This window comes from Arachis hypogaea, chromosome 3 (genome assembly GCF_003086295.3).
Source record: "Arachis hypogaea cultivar Tifrunner chromosome 3, arahy.Tifrunner.gnm2.J5K5, whole genome shotgun sequence".
In the NCBI taxonomy this organism is placed as follows: Eukaryota; Viridiplantae; Streptophyta; class Magnoliopsida; order Fabales; family Fabaceae; genus Arachis; species Arachis hypogaea.
In genome coordinates this window covers 26,700,821-26,723,647 of record NC_092038.1, presented here as the reverse complement: position 1 = coordinate 26,723,647, position 22,827 = coordinate 26,700,821, and the positions used below count along the sequence as shown (strand labels likewise).

At 33.2% G+C, this 22,827-nt stretch overlaps 3 protein-coding genes across 3 annotated transcripts; all 3 read left to right on the top strand.

Annotated features, from left to right (window-relative positions):
- Positions 1–10,129: 10,129 nt before the first annotated feature.
- LOC114927458 (uncharacterized) lies at positions 10,130–12,739 on the top strand. The gene is made up of 3 exons (XM_029297396.1): positions 10,130–10,697; positions 10,791–10,924; positions 12,713–12,739. The coding sequence occupies exons 1-3, from the start codon at positions 10,130–10,132 to the stop codon at positions 12,737–12,739; spliced, it is 729 nt and encodes a 242-aa protein (XP_029153229.1).
- Positions 12,740–17,203: 4,464 nt separating this feature from the next.
- On the top strand, positions 17,204–19,294 carry LOC112769981 (NAD(P)H dehydrogenase (quinone) FQR1). The gene is made up of 4 exons (XM_025814421.2): positions 17,204–17,343; positions 17,552–17,645; positions 18,409–18,674; positions 18,764–19,294. Exons 1-4 carry the CDS (start codon positions 17,321–17,323, stop codon positions 18,987–18,989), a joined length of 609 nt encoding a protein of 202 aa, XP_025670206.1. The 5' UTR covers positions 17,204–17,320; the 3' UTR covers positions 18,990–19,294.
- Positions 19,295–20,062: 768 nt separating this feature from the next.
- LOC112789978 (NAD(P)H dehydrogenase (quinone) FQR1) lies at positions 20,063–22,165 on the top strand. The gene is made up of 4 exons (XM_025832174.3): positions 20,063–20,202; positions 20,906–20,999; positions 21,132–21,394; positions 21,492–22,165. Exons 1-4 carry the CDS (start codon positions 20,180–20,182, stop codon positions 21,721–21,723), a joined length of 612 nt encoding a protein of 203 aa, XP_025687959.1. The 5' UTR covers positions 20,063–20,179; the 3' UTR covers positions 21,724–22,165.
- The last annotated feature ends 662 nt before the right edge of the window (positions 22,166–22,827 follow it).

Here is a 22,827-nt window from a genome sequence, read left to right as displayed (position 1 = left end):
ATGATCGACACTGGTGCTACACACAACTTCATCACGCCTGATGAAGCAAGGAGGCTTGGGTTGAAGATCACCGAAAAGAATGGTTAGTTCAAACCCGTGAATACCAAGGGTGAACCCCTTAAGGGAGTAGCAAAAGGGGTTGAGATGACTCTTGGTTCTTGGAAGGGCCTTGTGGATTTCTCAATAGCACCCATGGATGATTTTAAAATAGTCATCGGGCTCGATTTGCAAAGGAAGGCAAATATAATACCTATGCCATACTACGACGTAGTATGCATCATGGAGAAAGGGTCTTCATGCATGGTCCCTACAGTCTCTAAAGTTGGAGGACCACCGATACTTTCCGCTATGCAACTCAAGAAAGGGTTCAAGAAGGGAGAGATTACATATTTGGCTCTACTACAAGAGGAGTTAACACTTGAAAGAGAAGACGTTCCTCTCGAAATCAAGGAAGTCCTTGAAGAAAATAAGGATGTGATGCCTTCCGAGTTGCCAAAAACAATTACCACCTAGGAGGAAGGTGGACCACAAGATTGAATTGGAGTTAGGAGCAAAGCCGCCCGCCTCATCACCGTATAGAATGGCACCGCCAGAACTCGAGGAGTTGAAGAAGCAACTCAAGGATTTGCTAGATGCTGGGTTCATCCGTCCATCGAAGGCACCTTATGGCGCACCAGTCTTATTCCAAAAGAAGCATGATGGTTCATTGAGGCTATGCATCGACTATCGAGCACTTAACAAGGTAACCATCAAGAACAAATACCCCATTCCTTTGATAGCCGATTTGTTTGATCAACTTGGTAGAGCCAAGTGGTTCTCAAAGCTAGATTTGAGGTCAGGATATCACCAAGTGAGAATTGCTGATGGTGATGAGCCTAAGACCACGTGTGTCACGAGGTATGGATCGTATGAGTGGTTGGTAATGCCTTTTGGCTTGACCAATGCTCCTGCGACCTTCTGTACCTTGATGAATGAGATCTTTCGACCTTACCTTGATCGGTTTGTAGTGGTCTACTTGGATGACATTGTTGTCTATAGCAATACTTTGGAGGAACATGTAGAACACTTACGAACCGTGTTCACGATCTTGCGAGAGAATAACCTATATGTGAAGAAGGAAAAGTGTTCCTTTGCAAGGGACGAAGTCCACTTCTTGGGACACATCATTAAAGGTGGAACTCTCTGCATGGATCAAGGAAAGGTGAAGGCTATCAAAGAGTGGGAACCTCCAAACAAGGTATCCGAATTGAGGTCATTCCTTGGGTTGGCTAATTACTATCGGAAGTTTATCAAGGGATACTCCGCCAAGGCTGCACCATTAACTGATCTTCTCAAGAAGAACCACTCTTGGGAATGGTCAAAGGAGTGTCAAAAGACTTTTGAGGAGTTGAAGGCTGCTATCACAGAAGGACCAGTACTAGCACTACCCAACTACTCAAAGGTATTTGAAGTCCACACTGATGCTTCTGACTACGCTATTGGAGGAGTTCTGATGCAAGAAGGACATCCTATTGCCTTTGAGAGTCGCAAGTTGAATGATACAGAGAGGCGATACACTGTCCAAGAGAAGGAGATGACCGCGGTGGTGCATTGTCTGAGAACTTGGCGTCACTATTTGCTTGGTTCACACTTCATCGTCAAGACAGACAATGTGGCTACAAGCTACTTCCAAACTCAAAAGAAGTTAAGCCCCAAGCAAGCTAGGTGGCAAGACTTCTTGGCTGAGTTTGATTTCGAATTCGAATACAAGTCAGGCAAGACTAATGTGGTAGCAGATGCGCTGAGTCGCAAGGCTGAGTTGGCGGCCATTTCTATGGTTGAAGGAGATATTGTGCATACCATCAAGGAAGGGTTGCATCACGATCCATTAGCCAAGAAGTTGGTAGAGTTGGCTAGAGAAGGTAAGACCAAAAGATTTTGGTTAGAAAACGACCTTCTCTACACAAAAGGGAGAAGACTATACGTTCCTAAATGGGAAAATCTGATAAGAAAGTTGGTAAGAGAATGCCACGACACCAAGTGGGCTGGTCACCAAGGTCAGCGAAGGACCTTAGCACTCATTGAATCTTCTTATTATTGGCCTAAAATGAGAGATGAAGTGGAGAGCTATGTGAAGACTTGTCTTGTTTGCCAACAAGATAAGATTGAAAACAAGACACCAAGCGGGTTGTTGGAACCTTTGCCTCCATCAGAGCGACCGTGGGAAAGTGTCTCTCTAGATTTTATCTCTGCCTTACCGAAGTCTAAGGGGTTTGGATCTATTCTCGTGGTAGTGGATCGATTTTCGAAGTATGCTACCTTTATACCCGCCCCTACTGACTGCACTGCAGAGGAGGCAGCACGACTATTCTTCAAGAATGTGGTGAAATATTGGGGATTGCCTAAGAGCATCATTAGTGATCGAGATCCACGCTTCACAGGACGACTATGGACAGAGCTGTTCAAACTCCTTGGGTCGGAGCTTCATTTCTCAACAAGCTTCCATCCTCAAACCGATGGGCAGACTGAGAGAGTGAATGCCTTACTCGAGTGTTACTTGAGGCATTTTGTAAGCGCTAATCAGAAGGACTGGACAAAACTCCTCGACATTGCTCAGTTCTCATACAATTTGCAAAGGAGCGAGTCCACAGGGAAGAGCCCGTTCGAGATTGTGACTGGACAACAGCCGCTTACACCTCACTCTCTTTCTTCTTCCTACTCAGGGAAGAGCCCTGGAGCTTATCATATGATTAAGTCTTGGGAAGAACAAGCAGATGTCACTCGTTCTTACCTTGACAAAGCTGCAAAGAGGATGAAGAAATGGGCTGATAAGAAGATGAGGCATGCAAGCTATCAAGTGGGAGACAAGGTAATGATCAAACTTCTTCCACAACAATTCAAAGCCTTTCGCAAGGTTCATAAGGGCTTAATCCGCAAATACGAAGGGCCATTTGAGATCATTGGGCGTGTTGGGGAGGTTGCTTACAAAGTACAACTTCCTCCCTCTATGAAGATTCACCCGGTCTTCCATGTGAGTATGCTTAAACCATATCACGAAGACCAAGATGAACCGAGTAGAGGTGATTCGAGTCGTGCTCCGCCTGTGGTGATTAGATCCTTCGATAAAGAAATCGAAGAGATCTTAGCTAATCGCGTTGTGAGACGAAGATGGGTACCACCAAGTATTCAATATTTGATCAAGTGGAAAGGGCTCCCGATAACTGAAGCTAGTTGGGAAGCTCGTGAAGATCTGTGGCAATTCCAAGACCACCTAGAGCGCTATCATGAACAGAACGCGACGAGGACGTCTGCGCATTAGGTGGGGGAGAATGTCACGGTAAATTTTTAGAAGGTTAGATTTAACAGTGTTTGTATAGTTTTCTGGAGTATTTGAGAATACTCTAGATGGTTCCGAAACATTCTAGAATGTTCTAGAAGGTCCCGGAATACCCTAGAAAGTTCTAGAAGACTTTAGAAGATCATGGAATATTCTAGAAGAGTGTGGATTGATATAAAAGTATGAAGAGTTGTATGGAACAATCTAGAAGTATTTAGAAAGTAGTAGTAGGATATATATTTATAAAGAAGGTTCTAGATGATTAATCTGGACCATTGATTAGATTTAATCCTAACCATCCATTGAGGAGGTGGATGGCTATAAATAGGGGTGAGAGTTAGAGTTTGGGTGTGTGTGAATCATTTGTAACAAACACTTGAACAATAAAGTGTTCTTTCCACCAAAGCCTCCTTTCTCTTGTGTTCTCTTGTGTTCTTAGCTTTCTTGCTAAGTATTGAGGGTTAGGCTGACTTGGTCTTAGCTCAAGAGGTTGAGTAAGTCCGAGTGCCGGCACGGTAGCGTTGGAGTGTGTCCAAGGCCGTGACAGAGGGGCTGCTTAGATTTTTGGTTTGCCTCCTAACCAATACACCAGTGAACATAAGATATAAGTTAACAAACACCCAAGGAAAAGAGGCAATAATTTAGGAATTCTTTTGAATACCCCCAAAAAGTGTATGTTTCTTCCTCCACCCTACTTTTTAACCATAAAGAACTTGATGGGGGGATATATTATGATACGAAATCCGAAAATAATGATGAAAATGAATATAGGGCCGTGGATTCTCATTTCTGCGTTCATGGATCGGATTCGTATCTGCATATTCGCAGTAAATATTCGCATTCGATCAGAAAATTGTGGATTCGATTTGATCCGCACTCTTTATGGATCAGATTGCGGATATTTGCTCTACATCCGCAGATCCGCACAATAAAAATTATATATATATATATATATATATATATATATATATATATATATATATATATGGTATTATATTTACTCGTTTGTATGTTTTAGTTAATAATTATTATTCATATATTGTATTATTTTATTTTTGTTATTTAAGAAAAGTTTGGTTAAAAATATTTTAGGAATAAATAAGTTTAAAAGTGTGAAAGAAATATTTTTATTAAATTTTTTACATAGAAATATGATTAAAAAGAGAAGGTTCAACTATGCGGATATATCCGATATCCGATATCCGATCCGATCTGCACATTTGTGAATCGGATTGGATCCGACACAAAAAACGCAGATATTATATCCGATCTAGTCCGATAAAAATTGTGCAAATCGAATCGAATTTTCGACCATATCCAATCCAATTCGATCCACGTACATCCTGTTTCTACTTAAATGTGAGAATGTGAGATCACTACTATTTAATATTTGTTTTGGTATAACAGTAAATTAATATGTATTGGTACGGAAAAAAATGGACACGTGAATATTATTTTGATTAATTGTATAAAATGACTGTAGTATCATTTTTAATTTTCTCACAAAATATTCTTTTAGTTCATTTAAAAAAAAATTGTTGTTTTAGTTCATTTTTAAAGGACAAAATAAAATTTGAGTTAATTTTGTTTAATAATATTATTCCAAATAATAAAATTTGATTTTAAAGTAACAAAAATACACTTTTAGTTAATTCTTATTATAAAATACACCATTAAGAATTAATTTAAAAAGCCACTACATACCCTTTTAAGGATTAAATTTAAAAACGCTAAATTCAGAATTAATTTTGTTTACTTGTATATAAAACTTGAAAATTTGATTTAAAAAAAAAAATAATACAACTTTTTTGTTAATTTTAAAAGGTCTAAAATACCCTTTTCAGCATTAAGGTTCTTTGATTATGTTAGAAACTAAATATACATTAGATTTTGATTATAAAAGGACTAAAATGACCATTTTGTTAACAAAAAAAACAAAACAAAAATCCCTTTTATAGTTATTTTAAAAACACTAAAATACTCCTTTAGAATTAAGGTGGTTTGATTTGTACTACAAATTACAGATTGAATTTAGTTTTGAAAAGACTAAAATACCCTTTCTTGTTTAATTGTATTGAAATTTTAAATTTTATTTTAAAATGACTATTAACAATTTGGTCAATTTTCAAAGACACAAATATTCTTTTCGTCAAAATCATTTTAGAAAACTAAAATATTGTTGCAAACTTTGTTTAAATGAATTAGAAATTAGAAATTTGAATTTTGATTTTAAAATACTAAAATATCCTTCCATCAAATTTTACAATACTGAAATATCCCGTTTAGGATTATTTTTAAAGACTAAAAATTCCTTTTTAGATTGATGTTATTTTTAGAAAGTAAAAGTTAGAATTTCATTTAAAAGACTAAAGCACTCTTTTGGTTAATTTTAAATAGACTAAAATACTCCTTTTAAACTCAAGGTTGTTTAGTTTATTTAGAAACTATAAATTTGAACTTAAATTTAAAATGATTAAAATACTCTCTTTGTATTAAATTTAAAAAGAGTATAATACCCTTTTAGGATTAAGGTTGTTTAATTGTGTTAAAAATTAGAAAGACTTAAATAAGTTTTTTCTCCTATATACTCAAGAGAACAATTTGGACATTCAAACACAAATATATATATATATATATATATATAAATTTTATAATGCCTGACGATGTTATTACTAAAGCATGCACAAAGGAGATCAAGAAGAATTTTAAAAACTTTGCAATACTCATACAAAAATATTAATTGCTAGCCCAAAAAATAAAGAATTAAGTCCATTGGGCTAAATTTAGAGAACAAGAAACTCAAGAATTCATCTCAAGTTCAGTGGGCTAAATTGAGATGCAAGTTCAAAATTAAAATTAAAATTAAAATTGATTTTGATTCTTATTTTTTGTTCAAATTTCAAGTAGAATATATAGTTTAATTTAATTTTATTTTCTTTTGGCCTTGTCAAAATATTTTATTTAGTTTTAATTTTTTTTAGCATGTATATCTTTAGGAATTTAAAATTTAAATCAAATCAAACCAAATCTAATTTAAACAAATTAGCATATCTTTAGAAGGATTTACAATATTGATGTTCTTGAATGAAGCTTTAGTCCGTTTTTTCATTATCACAATAATGAATAATCACATGTGAAATTTTTTTCATAAGAGATTTTGAAAAGACCTTTCACATGCCTTTTTTGAGATAACTCATTAATAATGAATTTCATATGAGCATAACTAAACTTCTTGTGCCACAACTATTTGTTGTTAACAATTGAGGAGACATCTTACATTTAGATATAAAGGTCCTCAAGGTATAATACATAAGTAGCGTCCACTCTTTTAGTAGTGAGAATAGTAGAGTCATTTGCTTTGTTAATAACTTCTCATTGATCAATATCAAATACTACTTTGTAACCTTGATCACAGAATTGAATGATACTGAGCAGATTGTAAGTCAAATCATCTACTAAAAGAATATTTGAGATAAGGTGAGAATAACCCAAATTAGCCTGGGTTCCAGTTGACTAGTTTTTAAATTGTTATTGAGGTTTTTGATAATCTATTTTTTCAGGATTCTTACGATTCCTCTTTTAAGGTTTCTTAAATAGCTTCTTCTTGATTTTATAGCCATTTTGTTTCTTGAACTAGGAACACTGATCTGTGTCATGTCCAAGTTTATAGCATATTTGGCGAAATTTCTCATCATTAGTTTCAACATATCGTAGACCAAACTTTTAAAGATATAGTCTTTGACTACCAAGTATTAGATCCATATTCTTGAGACATTTAACCATTTTTCTATGTTAGCAGTGTGAACTTTATTAACTCACCAGCTCATAAATCTCTCTTTTTTTAGCCATACTATCTTTATGTGATAACTTCTGAGATTGTTCCTCCTGAGATTTTTTCGTATGAGTTTCCATTTTAGGAATTCATGTCTTCTGAAGTTCAGAAGCATATATCTAACTTTTAATGGACTCGTTGGTAGCTATAAGTTCTAGATGTCCTTTTCTAAGAACAATTATCTCATAAATTAGTTATGTGTTTTTCTCTTTCAAAAAATCATTTATTTTTTGTAGATCCTCAGATTTAGATTAGATTTAGTTGATATTAGAAGATTCAATTTTCTAAGTCGTTTGAGTTTAAAGTATGCCTTAGATAACTCTTGAAAATTTTCCAATAGTTCCTCATACAAAATATGTAGTTTAGAAAATGAAAGCTCAATTCAAAGATTATTACCATTTGTTCTGACTCACAATCAGCTCTAACAGCAATTTCAACAGTTCAAAAATTTTGAACCTCATTTACTGTGTTAGTAAAAAAGGAGAATCTACCGTTGGAGCAAATAAATAATGAGTTTCTTCACAAATTTCGGAGCAAGAGAAACCCTGCTTAGAGGGACTCTGTCTCTCTCAAAAAAAATAATATTTTATTAATAAAATTAATACTTTATATATATATATATATATATATATATATATATATATATATATATATATATATATATATATATATATATATATGTATTGAACGTTACATATAGTATACTTTATATACATCATACATATTAGCGTTATATATATATAGTATACTTTATATAATTAATTAATTATTATAATTATTAATAAATTAAATATGATTTCATTATTTAATATAATAATTATATTAAATAATGAAATCATATTTAATTTATTAATAATTATAATAATTAATTAATTAAATGATTAAATTTTTATTTAATTAATAATTTATATTATTATATTAAATTAGCCGTTGCAAAATTAGTCGTCGTAAAATTAGCTGTTGGAAACTAGCCGTTACTATGTTACTGTTATTATTAATAAATTAATATTTTGTTACTCTATATATACCACTTAGATACACTTCTATTCTCATACTCTCTACTACTCTTCCTCATCTTCTTCCAAGTTTACAAAATCAAAGTTCTGCTACTATTATTTTTTGTTCGAAAAAATGGATCCAAACCAACTCAACTCTTTCTTCAATTACTTACAAAACTTTCCTCAAATTTCAAATACCCAACAATCTCAAACCTCAAACTCTCAAGTTCCAAATCAAAACTTCATACTACCAAATACATTTCAAAATCCAAATCCACAAAATCTCTCTAATTTCAATTTTCAAACTCCTTATAATAATCAATTTCCTATATTCCAACCACAAAATCAAAATTCACAAACACCCCATTTACCATTTTCATCCATATTTAACCCTTCTATCGAAAATGTTACTCCAATTTCCTTGCCGTTTCCAACTCAATTTAGTGCATCAAGACATAACTCATCTGGTGTTGGTGGCTCTTCTAACCCATCCTCTCAGACTCCTATACAATCTAGTCCAAATTCGCAATATTCAGATTTTGCCAACCCTCATGGATTAGATGCTATCGACCTCAATGATGATATTGAAGATCGAAGGCAAGATAGTAGTCAACACTGGCATTGGAAAGAGGATGAGATGCTGATCAATGCATGGTTAAATGTTTCAACTGACCCTATAGTTGGTACCGATCAAAAGGGAGAAACATTTTGGAGTCGAATTCATAGCTATTGTGTAGAATTTTGCTCCGACATGACAAGGGGGGTAGTTGCATGTAAGAAACGATGATATAAGATCAACAAAGTTGTTGCACAATTTGCTGGTTGCTACGATCAAGCTAGTCGAAACATAAGCAGTGGTTCGAACGCTGATGATATAAAGGAGTTGGCTTATAAACTTTATTCCACAAATTATGGTCAAAAATTCACTTTTGAGAGGCATTGGAACATGCTTCGGTTGGAGCAAAAATGGAGAAGCCAACTACCTACACAGAGTGGCGGCTCAAAGAGAACCAATGTTAGTGCAACTAGAGCATACTCATCCTCATCAAACCCAGAAACACCGTTGGCTGACGAACCCGGTGTGGACTCTCCCGTTCGCCCACAAGGATCAAAGAAGAGCAAGCGAAAAGGTAAGGGAAAAGCACAGATGTCTGAAAATTTTAGCGAAAGAAAATCATCGGTTGTCAAAAAATTATCTCTCATGGAAGATATTAAGAATGTTAGAGAAAAGGAACTAATGGATAAGGAAAAAGAAAGAGAAGAGGAGAAGGAACATAGAGCAAAGATTATGGCAATCAAAGAGAAGGAGTTACAAATTCAAGCGGCAATGAAAGAACAAGAATTACAAGCTCAAGCAGCAATGAAAGAAAAAGAATTACAAACTCAGAGGTATATTAAATAAATGAAGATAAAAGCAAAAGAAAGGGAAATGGAAAGGATGGCCAAGGAAAGGGAAAGGGAGATGGATATGCAAATACTTAATGCTGACACGTCTACAATGAGTGAAAAACGACGAGCTCTTCATGAGATTGCATGTGAGAAAATAATCGCCAAGTGGTTTACTTAATGGTTTCTTGTATTCGTAGAGTTATGTAGTATATTCTTATTTTTATTGTGTATTACTGGTTTATGATGTAGTTTGTTTTATTTATTTCTGATGTAAGTTTTTAAATTAGTCAATATTATTGTGCCCTTATTGTTCATGAAAGTGGCCGTTGCAAAACTAGCCGTTGCAAAACTAGCCGTTAAGTAGCCATTGCAAAACTAGCTGTTGCAAAACTAGCCGTTAACTAGCCATTGCAAAACTAGCTGTTAACTAGCCGTTGCAAAACTAGCCGTTAACTAGCCGTTAGGGTACTTATTGCAGACACACTTATAATTATCAACTATCAATGACTCTGCAACTCCACTTCAACTCTTGTTTCTCACCTCGAAAGAGAACTAAAAATTACATTTTTAAATATGGCTAGAAATTTTGTTGATATGTTTAATGAGGCTTTGTATGGCAAAAGAAGACGGCAAGATAACACAGTCATAGATAATTGGATCGACGAGTGTTTACTCCAAGATTCAGAAGAAGAAGAAGATATCGATAGAAGCTCTATCCCAATTACTCGTAGATGGATCAACAGAGATCGAGAAGCAGGACATGATCGCCTTTATCAAGATTACTTTGCAGATGAACCGGTGTATAATGCTGACATTTTTCGACGGAGATTTCGAATGAGAAGACAGGTGTTCCTTCGGATAGTAGATGCTCTCTCAAACGTCTATCCGTATTTTCAACAGAGGGTTGATGCAACTGGAAGAAGAGGCTTGTCACCACTCCAGAAATGTACCGCTGCGATACGGATGTTAGCATATGGCGTAGGAGCTGATGCTGTTGATGATTATGTGCGCATAGGCGAGAGCACTACAATTGAATGCTTGGAAAAATTTGTTAAAGGTGTCATTTCGGTGTTCGAGGATGAATACTTGCGAAATCCCAAACCAAATGACGTACAACGCCTGTTACAAATGGCGGAGGGTCGTAGCTTCCCTAGCATGTTGGGTAGCATTGACTGCATGCATTGGCAATGGAAAAATTGTCCAAAGGCGTGGAAAGGTATGTACATGAGTGGTTATCGTGGGGTTGCAACCATAGTACTTGAGGTTGTAGCATCTTCAGACCTTTGGATATGGCATGCGTTCTTTGGAGTTTCTGGTTCAAATAACGATATCAACGTGTTAGATCGTTCTCCCATATTCGATGATATTCTAAATGACCGTACTCCGGAGGTAAATTTCACTATTAATGGTAATAATTATACTATGGGATACTATTTAGCAGATGGTATTTATCCTGAATGGGTCACATTTGTCAAATCAATCTCAAAGCCACAAGGGGAGAAACGCAAGTTATTTGCACAATACCAAGAAGGGCAAAGAAAAGATGTGGAGCGAGCATTCGGAGTGTTGCAAGCACGCTTTGCAATTATACGTGGTCCAGCTCATTTTAGGGAAAAGAAGAAGCTTGCCAACATAATGAGAGCTTGTATTATATTGCATAATATGATTGTTGAGGATGAAAGAGACACTTATGCAGGAAATTTTGCTCAGGGCTTGGAGTATGATGATGTCGAAAATGGCTTATCACAACCTCAGCTGGGAGAAGAAGATTTCGCACCATACCATCAATTTCTCCAAAGAAATGCCCAACTTCGAAATAGGCAGCAGCATAGACAATTGAAAGAGGACTTGATTGAACACATATGGCAATTTCACAATGCTTGTCGTCAACTGTAAAGCTTAATTATGTTTTTCTTTGTATTAAGTAATTTTACAAATAGTGTAACCCCGAATTATATATTATGTATTATTATTATATATGAATTTATTTAATATTAATATCTTTTAATAGTTAATTATTTATAAATTTATAAATTTAAATTACATTATTCAAAAAAATTAATTAAATTAATTTCAAGTATTTTAATTAATTAATTAAGTGGGACCACAATAGGGACTAAAGTTAGTTCCTCCTAATGGAGAAGAGATAGATGTTGTAAGTTCCTATTTACTGTTTATGACACAAAAGCTGATGTGGAGTTACTTTTTATGACAGGTGAGCCATAAACAGGAACTGGGATGAGTTCCCTACTGGAGATGGTCTAAAGCGCATGATGACAATATTGTGCAGATCTCTATCATTCTCAGCATCATCTTCTAAGAGCAAGTCCAATGCATGAGTCCAATTCTACTTTTTCTGACACAACGAGGCCTTTACCGTTGGAGGAAATGAAGAGAAGGTCCTCACACAGATTTCAAGAGAAACCAGGCCTTCTGAATGAGACTATGAGTAATAACTTGCCATTTATTATTTAAATAAATAATTATATAAAATTTTAATTAATTATATTAAATAATTATATTATAATAAATAATTATATTAAATAATTATATAATAATTAATTTAATAATAATTATAATAATTAATTATATTTTGATTTAATTAATAATTTATATTAATTATTTAAATAATAATTAAATCATAATTAATTTATTTAATAATTAAAATAATTAATTATATACACTTTTATTCTCACATTTTCTACTACTCTTCTTCATTTTCTTCTAAGTTTACAAAATCAAAGTTCTGCTAATATTATTTTTTGTTCGGAAAAATGGATCCAAACCAACTCAATTCTTTCTTCAATTACTTACAAAACTTTTCTCAAATTCCAAATACCTAACAATCTCAAACCTCAAACTCTTAAGTCCCAAATCAAAACTTCACACTACCGAATACATTTCAAAATCCAAATCCACAAAATCTTTTTAATTTCAATTTTCAAGCTCCTTATAATAATCAATTTCCTATATTTCAACCACAAAATCAAAATTCACAAACACCACATTTTCCATTTTCATCCATATTTAACCCCTCTATCGGAAATGTTACTCCAACTTCTTTGCCGTTTCCAACTCAATCCAATGCATCAAGACATAACTCATCTGGTGTTGGTGGCTCTTCTAACCCATCCTCTTAGACTCCTATACAATCTAGTCTAAATTCGCAATATTCAGATTTTGCCAACCCTCGTGTTCAACTAACCCTATAGTTGGTACCGATAAAAAAAGGGAAACATTTGGAGTCGAATTCATAGCTACTGTGTAGAATTTTGCTCCGACATGACAAGGGGGTAGTTGCATGTAAGAAACAATGATCAACAAGACTGTTGCACAATTTGCTGGTTGCTATGATCAAGCTATTCGAAATATAAGGAGTGGTTCGAACGCTAATGATATAAAGGAGTTGGCCTATAAACTTTATTTCACAAATTATGGTCAAAAATTCACTTTTGAGAGGCATTGGAACATGTTTAGGTTGGAGCAAAAATGGAGAAGCCAACTACCTACACAGAGTGGCGGCTCAAAGAGAACCAAGGTTAGTGCAACTGGAGCATACTCATCCTCATCAAACCCAGAAACACCATTGGCTGACGAACCCGGTGTGGACTCTCCCGTTCGCCCACAAGGATCAAAGAAGAGCAAGCGAAAAGGTAAGGAAAAAGCACAAATATCTGAAGATTTTAGAAAAAAGAAATAATCGGTCGTTAAAAAATTATCTCTCATAGAAGATATTAAGAATGTCAGAGAAAAGGAACTAATGGATAGGGAAAAAGAAAGAGAAGAGGAGAGGGAACATAGAGCAAAGATTATGGCAATCAAAGAGAAGGAGTTACAAATTCAAGCGGCAATGAAAGAACAAGAATTACAAGCTCAAGCGGCAATGAAGGAACAGGAATTACAAACTCAGAGGTATATTAAAGAAATGGAGATAAAAGCAAAAGAAAGGAAAATGGAAAGGATGGCCAAGGAAAGGGAAAGGAAAATGGATATGCAAATACTTACTACTGACACGTCTACAATGAGTGAAAAACGACGAGCTCTTCATGAGATTGCATGTGAGAAAATAATCGGCAAGTGGTTTATTTAATGGTTCCTTGTATTCGTAGAGTTATGTAGTATGTTCTTATTTTTATTGCGTATTACTGTTATGTGATGTAGTTTCTAGTTTAAATAACGATATCAACGTATTAGATCATTCTCCAGTGTTCGATGATATTCTAAATGACTGTGCTCCAGAGGTAAATTATACCATTAATGGTAATAATTATACTATGGGATACTATTTAGCAGATGGTATTTATCCTAAATGATCCACATTTGTCAAATCAATCTCAAAGCCATAAGGAGAGAAACGCAAGTTATTTGCACAATACCAAGAAAGGCAAAGAAAAGATGTGGAGCGAGCATTCAGAGTGTTGCAAGCACGCTTTGCAATTATACGTGGTCCAGCTCGTTTTTGAGAAAAGAAGAAGCTTGCCAACATAATGAGAGTTTGTATTATATTGCATAATATAATTGTTGAGGATGAAAGAGACACTTATGCTTGAAATTTTACTCAAGGCTTAGAGTATGATGATGTCGAAAATAGCTTATCACAATCTCAGCTGGGAGAAGAAGATTTTGCACCATACCATCAATTTCTCCAAAGAAATGCCCAACTTCGAAATAGGCAGCAGCATAGACAATTGAAAGAGGACTTGATTGAATACATATGGTAATTTCACAATGCTTGTAGTCAACTATAGAGCTTAATTATGTTTTTCTTTATATTAAGTAATTTTACAAATTAGTGTAATCCCGAATTATATATTGTGTATTATTGTTATATATGAATTTATTTAATATTAATATCTTTTAATAATAAATTATTTTTAAATTTATAAATTTAAATTACATTATTCAAAATAATGAATTACATTAATTTCAAGTATTTTAATTAATTAATTAAGTGGGACCATAATAAGGATTAAAGTTAGTTCCTCCTAATGGAGAAGAAAAAAATGCTTTGAGTTCCTATTTACCGTTAGAAAATTATTATTTCCTAATTTTATTGAGAGGACTATTGAGAGAAGTCCTTCAAGGTGATTCGATGTAGGATCTGTCGTGGATCTTTGCTTCTACAACCGTTAAGATGCTCAAAGTCTTTCCTATTTTGGTTGTAGTGGAAATATATGTCATTTGTTTAGATTGCAACCTCGTTTTAAATTTGCTTAAAAAGGATTCTGAGATGCAAATATTTGAAAGATATCTTTTAAAGTCTATGGCTGACTATAGACAGCTTTTTAAAACGATTTATAACAATCTTATATGCTTTTAGAAAAGGTTGAACTTTGAATAAACTACTTAGTAAAAGATAAATATAGATGAAAGAAATATAGAGTTCAAAGTGAGAAGTACAAGTGATATATATTATTTCAGCTAAAAATGCCTATATCCAGTCCTCAAATGACTTGCTATTAGAATAAGTGTATAAAGATATTATTTTCACAAAACTTTTTGAGGCTATAACTTTGACTCAGATTCCACCACGGTATAACTTAATAACCTTAGATATTAGTTTTTGAAGTCTTATTAAGACTATAATTGACTTTATCAGATATTCAGCAGATCATCTCAAGTAAAACTCAAATTGAATACCTTACTAGCTAAGAACGTTAAATAATATTGTTGCTCAGGCCTTCTCTATCTAAAAAGGGACTTAGTTGGATATCCAATTAACCAAGAGTCTTAGATATTTTCCTGCCTTTCTCAAGTAAGACTCATACCAAACCACAGCTTGACCTAAGAATGTTATATTCTTTCTTTAATACTTCTCAAGACTAGAATCATTGAATGATTGAGGGTGTCAACATTAAACACTCACTAGGTGAACCAGTAAAAAGACATTTTCAACTTCTACAACTGATTTGACGAATCCTTTATGTGATCAGTTTTGTGCAAACTTATTTCTATGGTAGTCAGCCCACTCAACTTATTTTCCGACGTTGTTTCTCAGTTTTTTTACTTATTCATATTTCTCATTGACACACTTGAGCAAATATTAATACATTAATAAATTTATTAAATTATATTTAGATTTATTAATCATCAAAATTCTTTGTAAAATTTCATGGAGCTAACAGTTACAAGACTAACGTGTATGTTACACATTAATCTATTATTTTGCATGTACACACGAGGAAAAAGACCACCTTTAAAAGTGAAGTCACCTAAGTGTATATTATTTGAATTTAATTTCTAGATTAAGAACTCTTTTATCAATTCATCTATTTGTTATGATTTATTATTTTCTATATAAAGGATATTTTCTATTTTTTTTTTATATTATGTCTTGTAGGATATAGATATCTTCTAGTTGGTAAGCACAAGACACAAGAGGGAGAGAATTGAGTATATGAAAACAACGATAATTTTTCAAAATTGCATAAGCATGCTTAAATTAAATGAAAAAATGAATTAGTACTTGTACTTTTTCAAGAGGTTCCAAGATAACGTCAAGCATTTGTAAAGAGTGATACTTTTTGCACCACTTTGTTTAAACAAATTAAAAAGCAAATGGTAACGCTCTACTACTTTTCCAAGGACTTGACTAAATCCCAAGCACTTAAAAAGAGCTATATTTTTCACACACTTCGTAATATAAATAACAATTAAATGTAAAGTATTTAAGAGAAGAGAACAATGCAAACTCGATATATTATACTTATCACTAAACTATTTTTTTATGAAAAAAATAATACATGAAAATTTTAATTCCTTAAGTAATTAAGATGCCTTCTTTTTTCTAATAATTTTATTTTTGCTAAAAATATCTAAGCCATTTGTACTTGTTAAAAAGAATAAATGCACAGGAACAAACGAATTACTCATTGTATTGACCCGTTGGGTCATAAAAACTAAAGGAAAGGCATAGATAGATAATAAAAATATTAAATAACGTGAACAATAGATATATCGGATATTCAATTTAATAGGTATACAGAGGATTAGAGTTACGGTTAGGATTAGGGTTAGTGTTAGCATTTAGAGTTAGGATTAGGATTAGGGTTGTTCATTACTTTTAATTGGATGGTTATTTCTTTTGATTCGATTTACTCATGCACAGTTAATAATGACTGGATGTTCAATTCACTAGGTGTGCGGATGGTTATCCTAATGTTAAGGTTTATGAAATAATTTATAGATGGAGTATTTTTTTACTTTATTGAGTTAATTGTAGAGTTTATTATTCACATTGTTTATAAAAATTATTGTCTACCTAACAAAACTCCTAAACTAAAATATTCCTGACAAAGTGAACAATAATTAAGAAGTTACTTTTTTGCCAAAAAAAAAGAAAAAGTTAAACGATTTTATTAGGTAAACAAACAGACCATTAGACTCTAGAATTAATTCAATAAAATAAAAAAACACTTCATAAACACATTTTATCTCCAAATTACTATCCAATAGAAAATAACGAATATAATCACCTGTATATCTATCGAATTAAACATCATACATATTCATTATTCATATTATTTAGTATTCTTATTATCTATGTATACTTTTCCAAAGTTAAGCACTAGAAAGACAATTTCACTTATTTTCACGTTCAAATGCTACACAATATATAATAAAAGGCTAACGACTCCAGTCCAATAAAAGAAAAAAGGCTAACGAGACTTCCCGCCATTTTCACAATCATTAACCTCAAGGGTTTTCGTTTTCATTTAGCCTACGAAAGAAAGAAAGGAGAAGCACAGAGAACTTGAAAGATCATCAATTCATCATCCATCAATAATGGCTGTCAAAATTTACATCGTGTATGAACTTTTTGTTTGTCTTCTGCGTTACGTTATCTGTATCATTGTTAACCCTGTTTCTTGCGTGCCTCATCAAATGGATTGGTTCTAATTTCGATGTTCTTTGAGCTTCTTGAGTGCTAATTGAATTCGGATTTTCATTTCGTTCTTTAATGAATTTCTTAGTATGCTTCTATTCTGCTATATGTATTATTTTTTTTTTTTCCAGGTACTACGCGCGGAGTTCGTGCTTATACAGACTAGCCGAAAAAATAAGAACAGGCGCTGAATCTGTAGAAGGTGTTAAAGCCACACTGTGGAAGGTATGTGTATTCATATATGTTTTCATGTGCCACATTTTCCATAAAATTTGAAAAGAGAAGAAAAGGGGACTAATTTTTAGATCATCAACATCAGCCAATCTTTTCTTTAATTTTAAAATTTTTATTTTTTTTTTGAGAATTTAAAATTAAAGATTTATGATTTAGAGTTTTAAGATAAATAAAATAATTTTTAAAAAATTAGTTAATATTGACCGAAGAAAATTGGCTCTTTGTCATTATTAGTCAATTAGTAATAGTAATTCTGCTTTATATTACCAATAATTATTGCAGTGTTATCATTATTGTTCATGCCATGATTGTTAACCTGTATTGGATTCATACTTTGTTTTTGTAAAGTTCACTTCATTCTTGCATTGTTAACAAAGTCACTTCTTGTGGCTCCAGTATTTCGTTAAACAAAAATACAATGCACATATTAAAAATCAGCCACTAAATTTGTTATTTATGTATAAATGCATGTGTTTAATTTATTTTCAATATATATTTTATGCCTATGTCTAATTTGGTGATCAATTTTTTTGTGTACACATTTTGTAATCATCTATACAATTCTGCCACACCAACAAACAAAAGGAAATAAGTAAGCAAGATGTTTCTCTCTTGAAATCTAACAATGCTCTGTGACCAAGTTCTCTTCAGCAGGGGGAAACTAATTGCCTTTTGATTTTTCCAATAATTTCTAAATGTTGATTTCAATGAGAAAATAAACTCCATAGTTAATTGCTGAATGAGGTATGAGCAGGTACCTGACAAACAGATGATAGATTGGCCAAAAGGTTCATTCAAGACTGAGATGGACATAGACATACCTGTGATTAAGCCTGATGAGCTCCCTAAGGCCGACGGATTCATCTTCGGTTTTCCATCAAGATTCGGAATGATGGCGCCTCAGTTTAAGGCTTTTCTGGACGCGACCGGATGCCTTTGGAAAACACAGGAGCTTGCAGGCAAACCAGCTGGAATCTTCTGCAGTGCGCACCACCAAGGATGTGGCCAAGAGACTTCAGCGTACGAAGCGAAATCTCTTACCTAGAAATAATGCTGTTTCTTTGGCAAATTTGAATGTGGCTGATACATTTCACTACTTCTTTTGACAGGCTTAGTGCTGTCACTCAGCTTGTTCATCATGGAATGTTGTTTGTTCCTATTGGATACACTTTTAGGCCTGGAATGTTTGAGATGGAACAAGTGAAAGGCGGAACACCCTATGGCACGGCCAGTTATAGTTTTGAAGAGCCAACTTTCCTAGAGTTGGAGCAAGCATTCCACCAGGGGAATTATATTGCAACCATCACAAAGAAGCTTAAGGGATATGCAATATAAACACAGTGGATACAAAATTTGTTAGATTGAACATTGTTATTGGGTTCTATTACTGTTTCTATAGTAATATAGGTTTAAAAGAACTAGTGCCATGTGCTTACTTCTATTGTTCTGTTACATTGTAAAGGAGTAAATTTATTTTTGACATCAATTTCATACTTATGTTATAATCGTTAGTAATTTCTGCTGGTAATTAAATATCTTTAAGTGGTATGGCTCTTATTCTGAATCAAATATTGGTCCTTTATCATTAGATACTTCCTCTTTCTCATGTTTCCAATCATTCAATTTTAATGTAACAAAACTTAACTGATTCTGTTCTCCTCATCTTTACTGTTGCTTATTGGGAACTTATGAATCATGAATTGGTTTGGTTCTCTTTGTAAAAGGCAGCTTGAATCTGCATAAATTGTTGGAATAGGTCTTCCGAATTCGGCTTCCTGTTTGGAGGATTTTGGTTGAATTGTTGTGCAAGAATTCTCTGATTACTCCATAAAAATATTAGACAGAAAAGAGAAAACCCAAAATAAATAAATAAGAACACTTTACTACTGAAACTAACTCCTACCAAACTCTCTAACCATGAAATACACATGCAACTTAATGAATAAATATCATTAGTGCTGATAAATTCTGATGGTTTACACACCTTGCCTTGCTGTCATAGAATCTGAATTCTTGTTGCATTCCATATCTAATTCTCCACTAAATCTTGGGATGAATCAATACTACCCAGTCTACACTTACAATTGGGATTGTTCTTACCACAAAAGCCACAACTCACCATACACAGCATTTTTTTATGTACATATAAGGTTTAAACAGTAATTAAATATTTATAAATGTCAAACTATCATATTAATTTGTGTTTGAAGTATCCCTGAAGTAAGAAAACAAAAATTAATTAGTCAAATAAAAAATTATTTACAAACTTTTTTTAACTAATAATTAGCCAATAAGACAGTAATTGAAAAAGGAGTAAAAATTTGAGTTGATATTATAGAGATAAAAAGAAAAAATTTAAAAGAAAAAGATTAACTAATTATTAGTTAACAAAAATTGGTTCCTAACTATAAGAGCTTAATAAGTATCTCCCGTGCAGTTGCCACTACTATTCTTCAACCATCAACGACGAAGAAACACATAACAACACACAATCATCAACTGAAAGAGAACATTAAAAATCATCAATGGCAGTCAAAGTTTACATTGTGTATGCCCCTTATTTTTCTTCTTTGTTTCGTAATATCATGTTAATTAATAATTAGTGATTAATCTCTCTTTTTTTCAAATTTATCGTTCTCTCATGCATGGTCTTTCATTATGGAAAATTCACAACTGATCTTCTTTCACTTATTCAAACGGGCTCTTCTTTGTTTGTGATATTGATTTGTAAAAAGAAAATGGATCTTTCTAAATTTTCTTGGGCTATAATTATCTTCTAGTGAGAGCGCAGTTTTTATGATTGTTTTGACTTGAATTGGAAGCATGATCAAGATATTTAGAGATGAAGATTTTTTGTGCTTGTTTGTGTTAGATTACTACTTTTGCCATTAGAATAGATGCTTCTACATCTGAAATTGATATATAAAAATTTCAAGAATTAAGTATTTTCCATTAAAGGGGTTGATGTCATTTTGTGATCTGTGATCATGCAACTTTCATCTTCTTTTCAGCTATCTTATATTGCCAAACTTGATTCTGCACTGTTTATAAGAAAGTGAAGTCAGTTTTGATCTTATACTTTAAGACAAGATTGATGAAATGGAACTTTCTTTTTCAATACAAGATTAATTTACAATGAGAGTGATAAAATCTAGACCTTGGTGCCTTCAGTTTTGCATTTTCACCTTTCTTTTTTAGTTTTACAGCTTTATTTACAAAAAAGAACAACATTATTTCTTTTATTTTGACAGTTACTACTCGATGTATGGGCATGTGGAGCAACTAGCAAGACAAATAAAGAGAGGTGCAGAATCTGTACAAGGTGTTGAGGCCAAACTATGGCAGGCATGTATTAATTAATTAACTAATATTTCTGACTTACCATATAAATATATGATATCATTCCTAAGCATATGGATTTCCATTTCCAGTATATCCAAAATATCCATTTGAAAAAAATCATATTAATATGAGCAGGTACCTGAGACACTACCAAATGGAGTGCTTCATAAGCTGAATGCACCACCAAAGAGTGATGTACCAATCATTGAACCTGATATGCTCAATGGAGCTGATGGCCTTATCTTCGGCTTCCCCACGCGGTTCGGAATGATGGCTGCCCAGTTCATGGATTTTCTTGACAAAACCGGACCTCTTTGGTTGCAACAAGACCTTGTAGGCAAGCCTGCTGGACTCTTCTACAGCACCGGTTCGCAAGGCGGTGGACAAGAAACAACACCGTGAGAAAACAAGCTTCTATATCTTAACTCTGTTCCTTAGTAGATATCACTATGTACTTATTAGTTGCTGATCAAACTTGTCATGATTTATGTATAGCCTTACTGCTATAACAATGCTGGCACATCATGGAATGATATATGTTCCGATCGGATACACGTTCGGCCATTGCATGTTCGAGATGGAAGAAGTGAAAGGTGGAAGCCCTTATGGAGCAGGGACTTATGCTGGTGATGGAACAAGACAGGTTTCTGAGATTGAATTGCTGCAAGCATTCCATCAGGGGAATATTCTTGCCACCATCACCAAGAAGCTCAAGGATGCTGCATAAAGCATATAATGTTTTTGGCAATTTTTTCTTTTCAAGGTGATATTGATTTGTATGGAGTTCTATTCTAGTACTTCTTGTCTTCGTTTGCATTCTGTGTTCATCAAGCACACAAATAGATTGAAGTTTTATTTTAGTCGTTTAAGCTTTATGAATTAGTCATTTGAGTCCCCAACATTCAAATATTAACTTTAGTCTCTCAAGTTGAAAAGTATAAGTCATATTAGTGGTTTTGCCTCCGAAAGCACACTATTAAAATGTATACCAGAGTTGGGAATTTCTTTGATGAAGAGTTGAATTGGGTGAAAAGAAATTTTTTTTTTTTACCAAATTTATAAAAAAAGTGATAAGATGCAAATAATTTGTATTGAATTTTATTTGTCTGCTCTAGAGTGTAGTTGTTAGTGGTACATTCACTGAAATGAAGAAAGTTTGTTTTAATTAATTATTTCTTCTTAGGCATAGAAGATACTTGTTGCCTTCTTTTGTATCTTAATCAAAAAAAGTTGTCGTGTCTGATTTAGGTGATATATCAAATACATAGTTATGGATATTTTTAAATACACTTAGTCATAATATATCAAATACATACTGTATGCCAATGTATGTATGTAAAATATAAAAGTTTGAACTACAATTTATCAAAATAAGATACATGCATTCTAACTTACAACAAATCGAAGAAACTAGGGAAACGAATGACACACAAACAGTCCCAAAGAGAAGTATAATCATTTCATCCTCACCATCCACAGAGCACCACATAAAAAAAACAGCCGGAAGAAAATTTACGATTTTAGTCACTAAAATTTAGGTCAAAAATTTTTTTTGTCTTTTAACGTTTTTTTATACAAAATTATCCTTTAAATTTAACTTAATTTTAAAATTGTATTTTTTATTTAAATCTTAAAATTTTGGATCAAATTATTTCTAACAAAAAAATTATAAAAAATAAAAGAAAGAGAGTGTTTAAAATTGAGAGAGGGAAGGAGAACCACGGGAAAGGGGAAAGGGAATAAGAAGAAGAAAGAAGAAAGAAGAAGGGGGAAGAAGAAGATGGTGATGCCAACGAGGGAGAACGAACGTCGCATGACACGTTGCCGTTTC